This window comes from Lepidochelys kempii, chromosome 3, assembly GCF_965140285.1.
Source record: "Lepidochelys kempii isolate rLepKem1 chromosome 3, rLepKem1.hap1, whole genome shotgun sequence".
NCBI classification, from domain to species: Eukaryota; Metazoa; Chordata; order Testudines; family Cheloniidae; genus Lepidochelys; species Lepidochelys kempii.
The window spans coordinates 135,342,734-135,356,401 of record NC_136382.1 but is presented as its reverse complement, the minus strand read 5'-3'; the positions used below and the strand labels follow the sequence as shown (position 1 = coordinate 135,356,401).

The 13,668-nt window shown below is 40.9% G+C and overlaps 1 protein-coding gene across 4 annotated transcripts in view; it reads left to right on the top strand.

Moving 5' to 3' along the window:
• The window catches only part of ARID4B (AT-rich interaction domain 4B), a 139,914-nt gene that overhangs the window by 39,605 nt on the left and 86,641 nt on the right, over positions 1 to 13,668 (top strand). For all 4 annotated transcript variants that reach the window (XM_073338149.2, XM_073338148.2, XM_073338147.2 and 1 more), the window contains exons 4-5: positions 7,084 to 7,149; positions 9,562 to 9,652. In XM_073338149.2, coding sequence (XP_073194250.1) covers positions 7,084 to 7,149; positions 9,562 to 9,652 — 157 coding nt within the window. The remainder of the gene's footprint in view (positions 1 to 7,083; positions 7,150 to 9,561; positions 9,653 to 13,668) is intronic.

The window sequence follows — 13,668 nt, the reverse complement described above, 5'->3', positions numbered from 1 at the left end:
CTATCTTCCTTCGTTTACCCTTTTGTAAGTAGGATACAACAGTTTAAGTTCCTCCGGGTGAATGTGGTGTTTCCAGTCTGTCCAGATACCTGCTTTGTCTGGAACTACAGTCTTAAACAGTCACAACTGAAATTAGACTGCTTGCATGTTGAAGTACAAGGATCCATCCTATCATTCATACTTGTACAGAAGCCATAGTACCTGAGTTTCTCCAAGTTTTACAAATATGGGGTTAAGAATTAGTCTTTAAGAAAGCTACCTGCTTCAGAATATTTCCATCTTACACAAAGTGCAGTGGGTATGTGTGACAGAGTTTGAGGGTGTAAATCCAGGCCATTAAGAGGTTGTATCACCACTTGCCGTTGCTACTCTTGGTGCCTGTCTGTGCTTTGCTGCTGTAGCTCCCAGCCTGGGATGCTCACAATCAGCCTACAGGCATGCAGATCACACCTTGAGTGTCTGTGTGCCAGACAGCCCTGGTTCAGCAGCTCTGACATCAGCAGCCTGTCTACAATCCCACTTTGACTTCAACTGCAAGATGACCCCCACACACCCCTACACCCAGATTTCTCCAAAATCATGTGCTCTGCAATGTCCAACCCTCTCCCGAACATTTTAGAGGAACAAACAAACCATATTATTTCTCTGAAGACACGAAAGCATATCGCTGCTCAATAACTTTATTGGGGTAAATACTCCCCTTCATTTAAATAGTACACTGAGTTGGTTTATAGTAAAAATAAAATTTATTAACAACAGGACATAGGTTAAGTGATGCCAAGTAAAAAGAATAAAGTTAGAAAGGATTAAAAACCCCCAAAATGTGAAAATATACATCTAAAAGTCTGAAACTTAATCCAGCAAGATGTACAGGCTTTGTGCAAGATGGCTTCTCTCACCAGTCTCCCTTCTTCCTAGCCATGGCTGACTTTCTCTCAGTCAGGAAGTTCCAGAAAAGCACAAGGGGCTGACTTCCCTTGTCTTCCTAGGTGAAAAGATCTTTGCCTAAACAGGTTTCTTACCTATATTTAGTTTCAGAGACTTCAACCCCCCTTTGGTTGAAGGACCCATCTTTCTCAGTTCCTAAGAGTGCCTTTCCCTTGTGTCTGTCTAGTAATGGATGCCAAAGATGGTCTTTGGTCTTTGCTTAACTTCAGGGTGGATTTGATTTAAATCAGATAGATTTAAATCATTATTAAATCACTAGTCCGGAAGACTCAATTTAATCATGGATTTCGGCATAAAAGTGCGTTCTTGTGGGTTGTTATAACCTTAATACATATTCTTCACAACTCAGAGATAGATGTAGGCTTCATTTTTAGAAGGTACACTCTGTACATTTTTAAAGTGATTTATTTTGAAAACTTTTCAGATTAGTTTTACAGTTATATCAGAAAATGAATAATTGTTTGGTTATTTAATTTACAAAAGGTAATTGAAGCAGATATTTATGAAGTCATTGGGAGGTGAACGATCTCCAATTCAACAGGTTAATCATTAATATTTGGATGATTTTCTTCCCATGCTGTATGAAGAGGAGAACATCACCAGACAGACATTTAAATTGTTTTATTAAACTAAAACAACAACATTATGTATTCTGTATTTTTTTCTTCAACAGCACACACATAATATTTTAACAAAACAAGCATATACATTTTGAATTTAGTTAAACATTCAAGTATTTTAAAATCAGGTTTGTTTTTGTTAAAATTGTTTTTAACTAAAATAGTTAAATGAAATATTTAAAAAAAAAACAAAACCCAAAAATCGACTATGTCAGCCAGGTCAACATGAGAAACTTAAAATATTGGCTTCTGCAGCTAACTCAGTCGTCTTCACCTTCATTTTCCTGTTTGTTCATAATCTGGAAAAGAAAAACAAGCTTTCCTGCTTTTTCAGGACCTAAACAATTTCTCAATTTGGAATGAATTAGTCCAAAGGAAGAAAATATTCTTTCTATACCGGCAGAAGAAGCTACTGCTGTTAAAAGTGAGATTATCACTTCAACAGTCTCTAAATACAAGTGCTTAAGTGACTTCCACCAGTTCACTGGTGTGCCTTTCTTTAAATCATCATCAGCAAACATATATTTCTTGAATGGTTCACCCTTAGGGCTGAGGTTTATTATAGTTGGCGACATGGAGGGATGATTTATGGATGTCCATGTCATAGCCAACTCCTCGTCTTCAGCAGTTAAGGTTTGACCATGGTACTGAGTATTGAGAATATTTGCAAGAAAATGAGCTGGAGATAGTGCTTGTCCAATTCATTTTTTTAATGCTTGTAATTTAACTGTCATTGCTCATTGCTCTTTTTAAGATCTCACTCAGTTCCTTCCAGATTTCAACAGCATGAGCAATAAAACAGCTATTTCCCTGCATTTTGTTCAAGACTACAGAAATAGGCTTCAGGGTACTCAATATGTGTTCAACATTTCTCTTAAGCCCAATGTTGAGAGCTTCAGCTGTGACTGTGAACAAAATCGTGAAAAAATAAATGGCACTAACTGTCATCAGATTAGGCCAGTTCTTAATATAGTGCTCAAAACAGTCCACTACTGAGTTTCATCACACGTCTTGTGGGAGAGTTAGCTTGGTTCCTTCCACTTTTTTCAGAGCAGCTGCTGCAAAGTGGTAGTTACGGAAGTATTTTGCAATTTGAACAACATTAGCCTTTGTTTCTGGAACACTGAAATCTTTAGCTAGGAGAAGCAACAAATGAGCACTGCAACCGTATGTTATTAGCTTGGGACTCTCTTCACTCTCTTCTAAATAATTTCTTCTCATCTTGGATACATTTGCAGCATTGTCTGTGACCAAGCTGTATACTAGACATTTGAATTTTTTTCCACAGTTTGTTATAGCTTTTACTGCTGCTACTTGTAAGTATTCTGCTGTATGTGCATTTCCTGATGTATCGATGATTTCTGTAAGGAAGACATTCCCTTCTTCTGTTGTCACACAAGCACATACAACAGGATCATTGTGGACATTGCTCCACCCATCAAGACTCAGGTTAACAATTTCATCCTTTAGACCTTTTGCACACTGCACAATTTCTCTTTCATACACTTTATCCAGCAATTTGCTTGTGACATCTGTTCTGTTGGGTGGACTGTATCCTGGTCTTAATGACTGAACCATGTTAATGAAGTGTGGGTTCTCAATCATATGGAAAGGAGAGCTTACTGCAGAAACAAACGGGGCAATTTTTTCATCAGTTACCTCTTTTTGTAATCTGCTGGTTCTTATATCTATGGTTGTTTCTGGATGATCGAGATTTTTTTTTCTTTTTGCTACAGGTGATATACTGTGGCTATGTGACTATAAGATGTGACAGAAACACTATTCATTGGCAGATAAACTCTGAAACTGTAGAAAATGATGGTGATCTTGAAGGTGGATAGTCTTCAGAATCCTGTATGTTGACAATGGATTCTGCTAAACAAAATAAGTCAATGCAGTTATTTAATTATTACCACCATACTGCTCATTTAGTATTACTCATTGCATTCACTGACACTCAGTACTATTACTTTAAAGGTGAAATTGTAAAAGGAAGATCTGCCTATTTCAGCTATTTTTTTTTATCACAACTGTATCTAAAATGATAGTACCATAGAGTAACAACTATATTTTTTGCTCAAACTTGAGAATTCAAGAATAGTCCAGAAGGAAGACAGGCAGTCCTTAAGAAAAGTATGAAATAAAAAAGTTTACGAACTTGAAGATCCCGCATGTTCAGACATGTTCCTTTCATCATCTTCAATGCAGCTTCCTCCTGAGAAGGCACGCTTCTCATGATGTTGTTTCATTCGGGCAACCAGGCCTTACATTTCTTTGTTGCACTGTTTGCATTTTGCATGCATGCCTGTTTTACCCACAGGTAGAGGAACTTCATTAAAATATTCCCAAACTGGGTCTCTTTTACAGCCTGCTGCCATTATAGGTTTTCCCTTCTAGTGAGAGAGTGGTATGGTAGATCTCAAATCAATGAAGGCTACACTCAGAAAGACCTCAAGACTTCTGGAATGTGCTGCTTAAACAGTTTCACTTTTGTTTCTATTGCCTTCTCACATTTATCTCCAGACTTCTTCTCCTTGTCCAGATCTGTTCCACCCCCAATAATCTTCTATTCATTGCACTTTTTGAAACTTTGCACTTTTAAAGAGAGGTAAGGGATTGACTTTGTGTACACAAATTTGCAGAGGGACAATAGGGTTGAGGTCTGTTATTTCTCACTTTTATATATTATTCATTTTAAAATGTTTTTGCTGTTAACAAGCATATTATCTCTGGAGACACAAATCCACAGTTTGAGAACTGCAAAACTAAGCATCTTTGATGGTATCTTCTAGACCGAGCACTGAGTCTCATCGGGTAGATAGATTAACCTAAATAATCTATACAGAAGCCCCTGGAACCCAATAAGATTGGGTCCCTAAGCCATGAACTATTAGAACTCATTTACAAAAATTGTCTTAAACATTATATGAATATATTGTCTCATACTATAGAATTAGAATTTATAATCCCTATTCCATGATGAGATACCTTTGAGCTACAATGTATCTTAATTACAACTATCTTTAGAAAGATTTTTTCCTCAAAAAGCATTTTATGCAAAAAATCTGATTTAAATTAAAAAAAAATCCGACTTTTTTTTATTTTTTAATAAAAATCATTGATTTTTATCCACCCTACTTATCTTCCAAAGTTCAATGAGTTTTTTTCAAGAGGCAGGATGATCTCATGCTGTTTTTTCCCTCCTGTGGGTTTCCCATGCCCTGCAGATAAATGGAGCTTCCATTGTTTAATGCCACCATTCTTAATTTATGTAGGAGACAGGTAAATAGCTGCCTTCTCTCCTATCTGGAAGACTGTGCAACCTAATATCAGTGAATATCCATAATTCTTTGTATGGTGTTAATACATATAATTCACGGTATTAATCATTAGCACGCCATAGGCTCTGAGAAAAGACCTCACTCTGTATACAATATTTCTGTATTATAAAAAGTGTATAGTCTGCTGATTTAGTTGTTCATCAGTTGAGGTTCATCCCCTGGCTGTATAGACTAGTAAATCTTTACAACATATTCTTTGAAAGGTAAAACCGAGACCAAACTTCTTTCTCTCCAGCTGGTTGTAGACACAATGCTATCTCCTCCCCCATTTGTTAGTATGAAGTTTGCCTCCATCCCTTGTTTGCTTGATGGGTCTGTTTAGGCAATATGTAAATACATTCTCATGGTCTTTCAAAGTACTTTGGAAGTAACTCCCAGGTGGGGAAAACACATTTCTTTGTCTAGTTCACACCTGTTTACCAACTCCTCCTGGCATGACTGGTTTAAAAACACACTTCAGTCATAACCCTAGTATATATTCATAACTAAGGCTACGTTTTAGTCACAGGTATTTTTAGTAAAAGTCACGGGCAGTAAACAAAAATTCACGGCCCGTGACCTGTCCATGACTATTACTATATACCCCTGACTAAAACTTGGGGGTGGGGTCTGCCTGGAGGCACTGCGTATGCTGGGGGAGGGCAGCCCAGGTGGTGAGGGGAGGCGGGGGTCGGCACGCTGACCGGAACCCCTCCTGGTGCTGAGGGGAGAGGTTGGCAGGGCCGGCTGGCTCCTTACCTGGCTCAGCGCCTCCTGGTCTCCATCCCCTCGGTCGCCGACCAGGGTCATCGGCAGACTCAGGCCTCGACGGCTCCACCCTGGTCACTGTAAGGGCAGTGGTCGGCCTCGGCCTGGGAGTTCAACTCCTCGCCAAGGAGGGGTGACTTCCATGACTTCCAGGACAAACTTGCAGCCTTATTCATAACTCTTAATACCCACAGCGTATATACATTACACAAGAATATTAATGATCAGTGAGTTATTAGTTTTTAAATGATACCTCAAGGCATATTCTGTATAAAGATTATTACAAGTGTATGTATGGTCTGAATACAGGGGTGCTTAGTGTCAAGGTGCCAGACCAGTGACACTCAGCATGAAGAGGCAGAATGCAAAGTAGTTTGATTCACCTGAACTATACATTTCTGTGCTTCATAAAGTCTATTTAAATGTTTTAGTGTTTGCAGTTAAGAAAACTGCACTACTCATGATTCCCTACCCACCAAAAAAGAAATTAACTCTAGCTTACCTAAGTATTTTTCCCCTGAGCAACATATGAATGCATGCATAGAATAAAACATTGTTGCCATACACCCAAACAGTCCTCCAAGATTGCATGGTATTTACCTTTAAAGGGACAATGACAACTTAACACCCCTCCGAAAGTTTACCTCGGCTTTGTCTTCACTACACAGCTTTTAGCTTAAAAGTTGGGCAGTGTAAACGCTGTTCGTGGGCACGTGCTTCCACCCCCTACGAGCGGGGTTTGTGTTGTCAACAAGAAAGCACTCCTGGCGGCAAAACTTTTGTCTTTCGGGGGGGGGGGGGGGGGGGAGGTGCTTTTTTAAGTGGCAGTGTAGACAAAGCCTGACTGTTCCAAGTAACACTTAAGATCACCACCTGAGAGGCTAGAGAATTCTGTTCAGCTTGTGCATAAAGCATGTTGTCTATAGCCACTTTTACCACGTCCCCACATAGTTTCCTCTGTTTTACATGTATCTTTCACTCAACAGTGGGGAGAGAAACAAAACAAAAGTGAGATTGTAAAATCATAAACTGAGGCCAGGAGTACAATCTGAAGCTATTTTTTTAAAGTTATAAATTTAAATAGAACCATTGCTTTAAGGACTATGTTTTGGGTCTAAATATGTTGACTTTATCCTTTTATTTCACTGATCAACCATTTTAGATTGCACCAGTTAAAATCTTCATGCAAAGTTTTATTTTTTTTACGGTGTTTCTTTGCACCAAGGTCACTTGCAAAATAACTTCTTGGAAGTGTTTAAAGTTATCTTGTAAAAAATATCTGAGTGACAGAGCTTCAGGAAATTGAACAGCTACAGGAGACTGGTTGAATACAAGGTGAAAATTGGAGAAAAAGGAGTGCTTACGCTTTTATGTACTTGCGCTGTTCAACTGTATCAAGTGATTGTTAGTTGAATTATATTTTCTAGGTAACATTTAGACATGATTCTTCAACAGTGGAAGTTCAGGATGACCACATAAAGGGCCCATTAAAGGTAATACATTTTTTGAATTTCAGTAGAATTCATTCAGTCATTTATTAAAATGTGTTGATAGTTATGCCTATCTAAGGTTACACTTTTTTCCTTTTTGGGAATACTGATTAGCCAGTATCTTTCTATAGGATAGAATCAGTGTCTTTCTATAGGAATGAGAATTTAAAGAGTTTTTAAATATGTAGGGTATGATATGGAAAAATGTGGGTGGTCTGAACATAGTCCTGCTATGACATAAGCCTGTTCCATTGCCCATTGCAAAGAGCGAAACCCAGCACTGCCAGTGTAGAGTGACAAGGTATAAAGGTCATTTGTTTAGCAGATTCCCTGCTAACCACAGGGGGAAGGTTAACAAGAAACTGGCCATCACCCTGAATATTAAGTAGTTATAGCTGATTCATTTAAGATTTCTTCCCTGCCTCCAGGGGAGAAAACAAAGCTGGTTCCTCAGTTTAAGTGCTTGGTCACAAATCTTTTTTGACCAGCTTGCAGATGTTTTGATGCCTTCCTACCAGAAGTGGAGTAATTGTTAAATCACACACCTAATTTCTTTTTTTATGTGGGCTCCTTTAAGAGCATGAGGGATGTCCCTGTTTCCCTGGAGAAATCCTAGAGCCACACTTATTAGTTCCCCAGTTTTACAAAAGCCTTATCCAAACAAAGTTGCATGAGTTTGTCTGTTTAGACTCCTTTTGTTAAACTGGTGCAAATGCCTGTGTGGACACTCTTAAAAAAATTAACCCTTGTTTATGTTGATTTAACTTTATTCTCTACCAAATCAAGAGATGTTAAATTGATAAGTCAATGTTAAATTGATTTTAGTATCCACAGGCATTTGCAGTAGTTTAAACCTGTCCTTACAGATTTTAGTATCTATATCTATATCAACTTTGTTTAGTTCAGCCCTAAATGCTCTCTAGATTATGAAAGTAAATCATGTTTATTCACAATTTTAATAGGGTTGGGTCCTGCTACTAGGCGAGAACTAAGACTGACATGCTTATGCCCTAACTTTTGTTGAAGCTTTGTGCATCTATACAGAGCCAGAATTGAGAATTGGCATGTCACAAGGCTTGAAGGTTTTTAAACATTGAAAAAGTTTCAAATATCATTCAGGGGGTGGATGTCAGCAAACTAGCCAGCTTTCTGGCTAAAGATGATGCAGAAACAAACAATCAAACAACTTACCAAGGATCACATACTGGTAACCAACCTTGCAAGAGGAACCAGGCCAGTAATCCTAGGTGAACATGACACATTGATAGGTTGAATTTTTAAAAACTGAACAGTGCAACAAGACACTCTAAGGGCTTCCACACTACAGGCAAGGAATTTAAAGAAATAGATCTTGTTGACTATTTTACTGAGTCAATTTACTCAATTTTTACTAGAAGTAAAGACTTGTATAGTAGTGGGAGAATGAACTTATGTTTTAGGGATGGGACTTTTGTAAGAAGTACAACTATGACCACTTGCCAAAGTTTAAGTACAGGAATTTGTCAAAATATAAAATACACATTAGTCACATTCTTTCAACTTTAATATTTCAGTGTAAGCCGGTTTATATGGATTTTAGGTTTCAAATACCAATTCAGATAATCTTCCTCTGGAAATATTTAGTGACAGCTTTTTTTTTTTTTTAAGAAGATCCTACTGGCTCAGATCTTCCAATGAAGTGTTGTTTGATGAAAGGAAAACCACTTCTTACCTCTACCTCATAGGGCCTACACCTCCCTCTCTGTGTTCAACAAAACACAGAAGCAGATAGGATAGTAAAGAGAAGAATAAAAGTGGACAGAAGGCATGAGTAGTAGAGGAACAGTATTGAAGGAAGCTGCAAAGCAAAAATGGTTGACGTGATTTGTCTTTTGCAAAGACTAGTGGGGAGAATAGGCTTATAGTGCTCTCCATCTCTCGATCTTCATATTGCCGCCTTCCTCTGGAGGTGAAGGGGATGTGAGCATTCAGTGCATAACTGTTAGGCTTTTTGGCTTGAAGCTAAGACGTTTGATTGGTTCTGATTTTAGTCACTGTTGCTTTGGAAAAAACTCAGCTGGATGGTTTGAACTGGCAAGCTGTTATACAAGAGAATGACATCACTCAAAACAGTTCTTATTCCCCACTTGCTGGCAGCAAAGAAAGAACCATATTCAGTTATCTGGATTGGTTTGGAAAAATAAAGTAACAAATTTACAAATATAATTTTGAGCGAAGGTAAAGTATATTTAACTGTGCAAAACTAGAAATTCCGTGCACCTGAGGAACACAAGATTGCACCTGTTCTAAGCAAAGTATTTTTAGCATCTTACCCTTATTAAGATTTGCTGATTTTAAAATATTTTTCAGTCCTAATTGAGATGAATTGTCTGTTTGAAAGTTCTCAAAAGTTAAGTAGCTTTTATATTATTTTAGGTAGGATCTGTTGTAGAAGTAAAGAATCCAGATGGAACTTACCAGGAAGCTGTCATCAACAAATTAACAGATGCAAGTTGGTATACTGTAGGTAAGAGAAATGGATAACTATGTCCTCAAACTGGAAAGTACACATCAGAAAAATATCACCACTTGTCCAAAGATTATCAACACTTGATCTGTTTTAAATTTGAGAAAATGCCTTTGGGCTATAAATGTATTTAGAGAATATTGTCGATGGGAAGTAGTTAATAAAAACAAGATTTTGTATCTGTAGAAGCAGTTGTTTAACAGCGTTCCCTGTGCTGCACACTTTTGTCAAGATGATTTGATACTAGCATATGGACAGGCTTAAGCTCACGCTTTATGTACTGCAGGTAGTCCTATTTGAAGTCAATGGAACTGTGTAAAATTAAGCACATGCATAAATCTTTACAGGATTAGCACCATATAGAAAATTACATACTTGAGTACTTTTAAATAGCAAATAAGTAAATACTAGACCAGTAGACAAAGTTATTCAAAGTTGAGTTGTCTTATATTTAAAAGAGATTCACTCTAAAAAATGAGTTTCCTAACAAGATATGTGTTTTATTAGTCTAAAAAAGCAGTCTTCAAACTGTGGTACATATAGGTTGGTTTAATCAGAATAGAATCCAATCTAACTATGCTGATAAATTGTGACGGTTGTACACCAAATACTTTAGTTTTAGATGTGGTTCATTAGGTCCTCGTTTGAGAACTATTGGTCTGGACTCTAGAATATCTAATATGCTATATTGTAGCATGTACCTGCTTTTGACAGTAGTTAGAAATAATTCATGGTGCTTTTAAGTGTTACAACAACTTCAGTAACAGTTTACAGTACTTATTTTCCCCTAGTTTAGAACAAAGATAAAAGCTATCATAGCTCCTTTAAACAAGCACATAACAATGTTGATTTTTACTTTAATTTTTCCATTATCTAATCAAGTCCTAAAACATTTTTTCTGATGACTTAATCCAAATGCGCTAGCAAAGCTTGCTTTTCGTATGCCCAGTTCAGATGGCACTGGCTTTTCAGTGCTGTTTCCATGGCACGTCAACCAGTAAATGAGAGGTAGAAGGGTAGAGTACATGTAAAACTAGTTTTTCAGGTCTCAGGAACCAATACTCTCCTTAACACAGCCCTAATATAGGCAAATAGAAAGTACCAATTAAGGGTTTTTAAATTTTTTTTATTATTATTATTTATTTCTACTGAGAAACTTGTCCTCTCCCACCCTGAGCTCCATAACACAAAGAGATTAGGGGGAGACTGACTCCCCCTGATTGGCAGTTTTTTAAGGTGAAGGCTGCCTTTGACAGGTAGTCTCTCCCATCACATAGGCTAATGTTGGTGTGGGGATCTTGTGCATGGACCATGTTTTTGGCTAATCTAAATGAAGCTTATTTTGGACTCCATGACCTCTAAATTGGTAGACTGATTTGTTACACACGGGCGCATAATATAAAACAAGATTGAAAATACATTCATGCACATCATTAGCTGCAATTATGGGTAAAAAAAAATATTAGCAATTGTGACCATTTATTATTAAGGGTTGCTAATTGTAAACTGATGCTGGAGAACTGGCAGAGGAGAACTGACTTCAGGAAGCATGTGCTAAGTGAGTTCTGAGCAGAGTGATAGTTCAAGTGCTTGTCATGTCCATTCCATTCTAGGTATGTGCGCGCTTATGTGCAAAGTCGTTGGAGAGTTTTGCCTTAGTGGTATCCGTAGGGTCGGCAGTGGCACCCCCTCGAGTGCTGCGCCCAAGCGCTGGTATATAGGGGCCGCTGTTCCTACCCCCGCTCAGCTCCTTCTTACCTCCTGTGACGGTTGGTTGGAGCACCTTGTCTTTCCCATCGCAAGAGCATTAGCGGGTCTTCAACAGCCCATTTTCTGGCTTCTTTGTATATAGCAGGGGTGGCCAAACTGTGACTTGCGAGCCACATGCAGCTCTTTTGCAATTAAAGTACTGCTCGTGGAGCCCCCCATGCTTACCCCTCATTCTCCACCTATCAGACTTGTCGGGGGAGCTTGGGACCTCTGCCTTATATTCGGGTAGGGCTTCTGCCCAGTGGGGAGGGAGGTCTCGGGGCCTCAGCCCCACAGAGAACATGTGCCGGGGCTTGGGACTTCAGCAGGAGCAAGGCTGAAGCCCTGAGCTCCGGCAGGTTCCTCCTGCGAGGCAGAAGCCCCGGCAGGTATGCTCCAGCTCTCAAACTTCTGAAGATTGTCGTATGCAGCTCGGAGGGTCCATAAGTTTGGCCACCCCGGTATATAGTTTAGATACGTAGTTAGCCTTTAAGTGTGAAGTAGTTCGGTAGTTAGCGTCCCAGCTAGGACTTCACCCCGGAGTGGGGCATGCCCCGCTCTCCTGGTTTCAAATCATGCTCGTCATATAACAGGCAGATGCCTATTAGTGACCCCCACGACAGTTGTCTGAAGTGCTTGGGAGAGTCCCATAGAAAGGACAAGTGCAGAATCTGTAAGAACTTCACCCTAGACCCAGAAGGAATGGGATATCTGCTTGAGGGCACTCCTTATGGAGACTGCGCTTTGTCCTGCAGAGCCCTCCCACTCTGATCCCACAATGAGCAGCTTGGCATTGGTGCAGAGCGCACCTCCAGCACTGGCTCCGTCAGACACCGTTCCCCCTCATTGGTGCCGAAGAAGTGGCAAAAGAGGAAGAGCACCCCGGCACCGGAAGGAAAAGGACGTGTGTCAGGTCATGTGCCTGCCCCTAGGCTTCATGAGGACACTGCTGAGGTCAGACCCCCGAGACTGGCCAGGGATCCGCCTTCGACTCCCGGGAGCAGAAGGAGACCTAAGGCCCTCATTGCCTGAAGCGGCCCCAGTGGTTAAAGAATAAGCAGGCTGACACCATACCAGGTGCTAGACTCGGCTAAGGCCCCAATGCCTAAGGGCAAACCGGTCATGGGACTGCCCCATAGGGCAGTGGAGCACCCTCTGTCCCCGGACCACAGGCTTAGATCCCCGTCTCCGCAGCCTAGGACCCCTGCACCACATTCCCAGTCTCTGGTCAGAAGACCCAGGTCCCCGACGCCACGCTCTTCCCTTACAACACATGGGACACTGGAGTTGAAGCACCAGTCCCCCACCACCAGTACCCGTGAGCTGCCCGCCAAAGATCACCACTGTGCAAGTGACCCTTGCCCAGATGGTCTCCAAGAAGTTGGTCCCCACTGGGACGAGATCGCTTCTGGTCGCAGCACCGGTCTCCATCCCCTCGGTTCCACTCGTCAGGCAGGCACCGATCCTCATCCTTACCTCGCCAGTCACCAACCAGGGTCAGTTGGCAGACTCAGGCCTCGATGGCTCTGCCCTGGTCGCCATAAGGGCGATGGTCAGCCTCAGACTGGGAGTTCAGCTCCTCGCCAAGGAGGGGTGATTTGTCACCAAACTGTGAAGCTGACGCAGCACCTGCAGTGACGGCATGGCAGCAGGGACAGTGGTCCGCTCAATGGCCACACTGGAACTCGTGGCCGTGCCCATAATGCCGGTCCTGTATTCCCACCAGTCCTCCCTGACTGCCTTGGTCAAACCGCCGCAGGCACCAGAGTCGGAACACGGTACTGAATCCAACACGGGGGGCAGCACATAGGGATTCCAGCACCTAAGGAGAAGGAAGGGGAACCCGTCCCTCCCCCAGTGGTGCACTCGTCATCTCTGGACAAAGCAGTGGCGGGTCCCTCCCAAATGGGCAGCCCCCCCCGATGACTTTAAGGAGCACCAGGTTCTCCTTAAGAGGGTGGCTACCAACTTTAACTTAAAAATTGAGGAGGTCCCAGAGGAGTCCGATGACCTCTTTAAATTTATATCCACCGCCACTCCGGCCTGGGTCGCACTGCCCATCCACCCAGGAGTCCTTAAGATTGCTAGATCGCTGTAGCAGACCCAGTCTTCAATTCCGCCTACTTCTAAGAAGGCAGGAAAAAAGTATTATGTCCCTCTAAAAGGGTTTAAATATCTGTATACACACTCTCCAGAGGCATTACTAGTTGATATTGACCGCTATTAGTGAAAGGGACAGGCAGGGCCAAGTCAGTGGTACGCTGAAA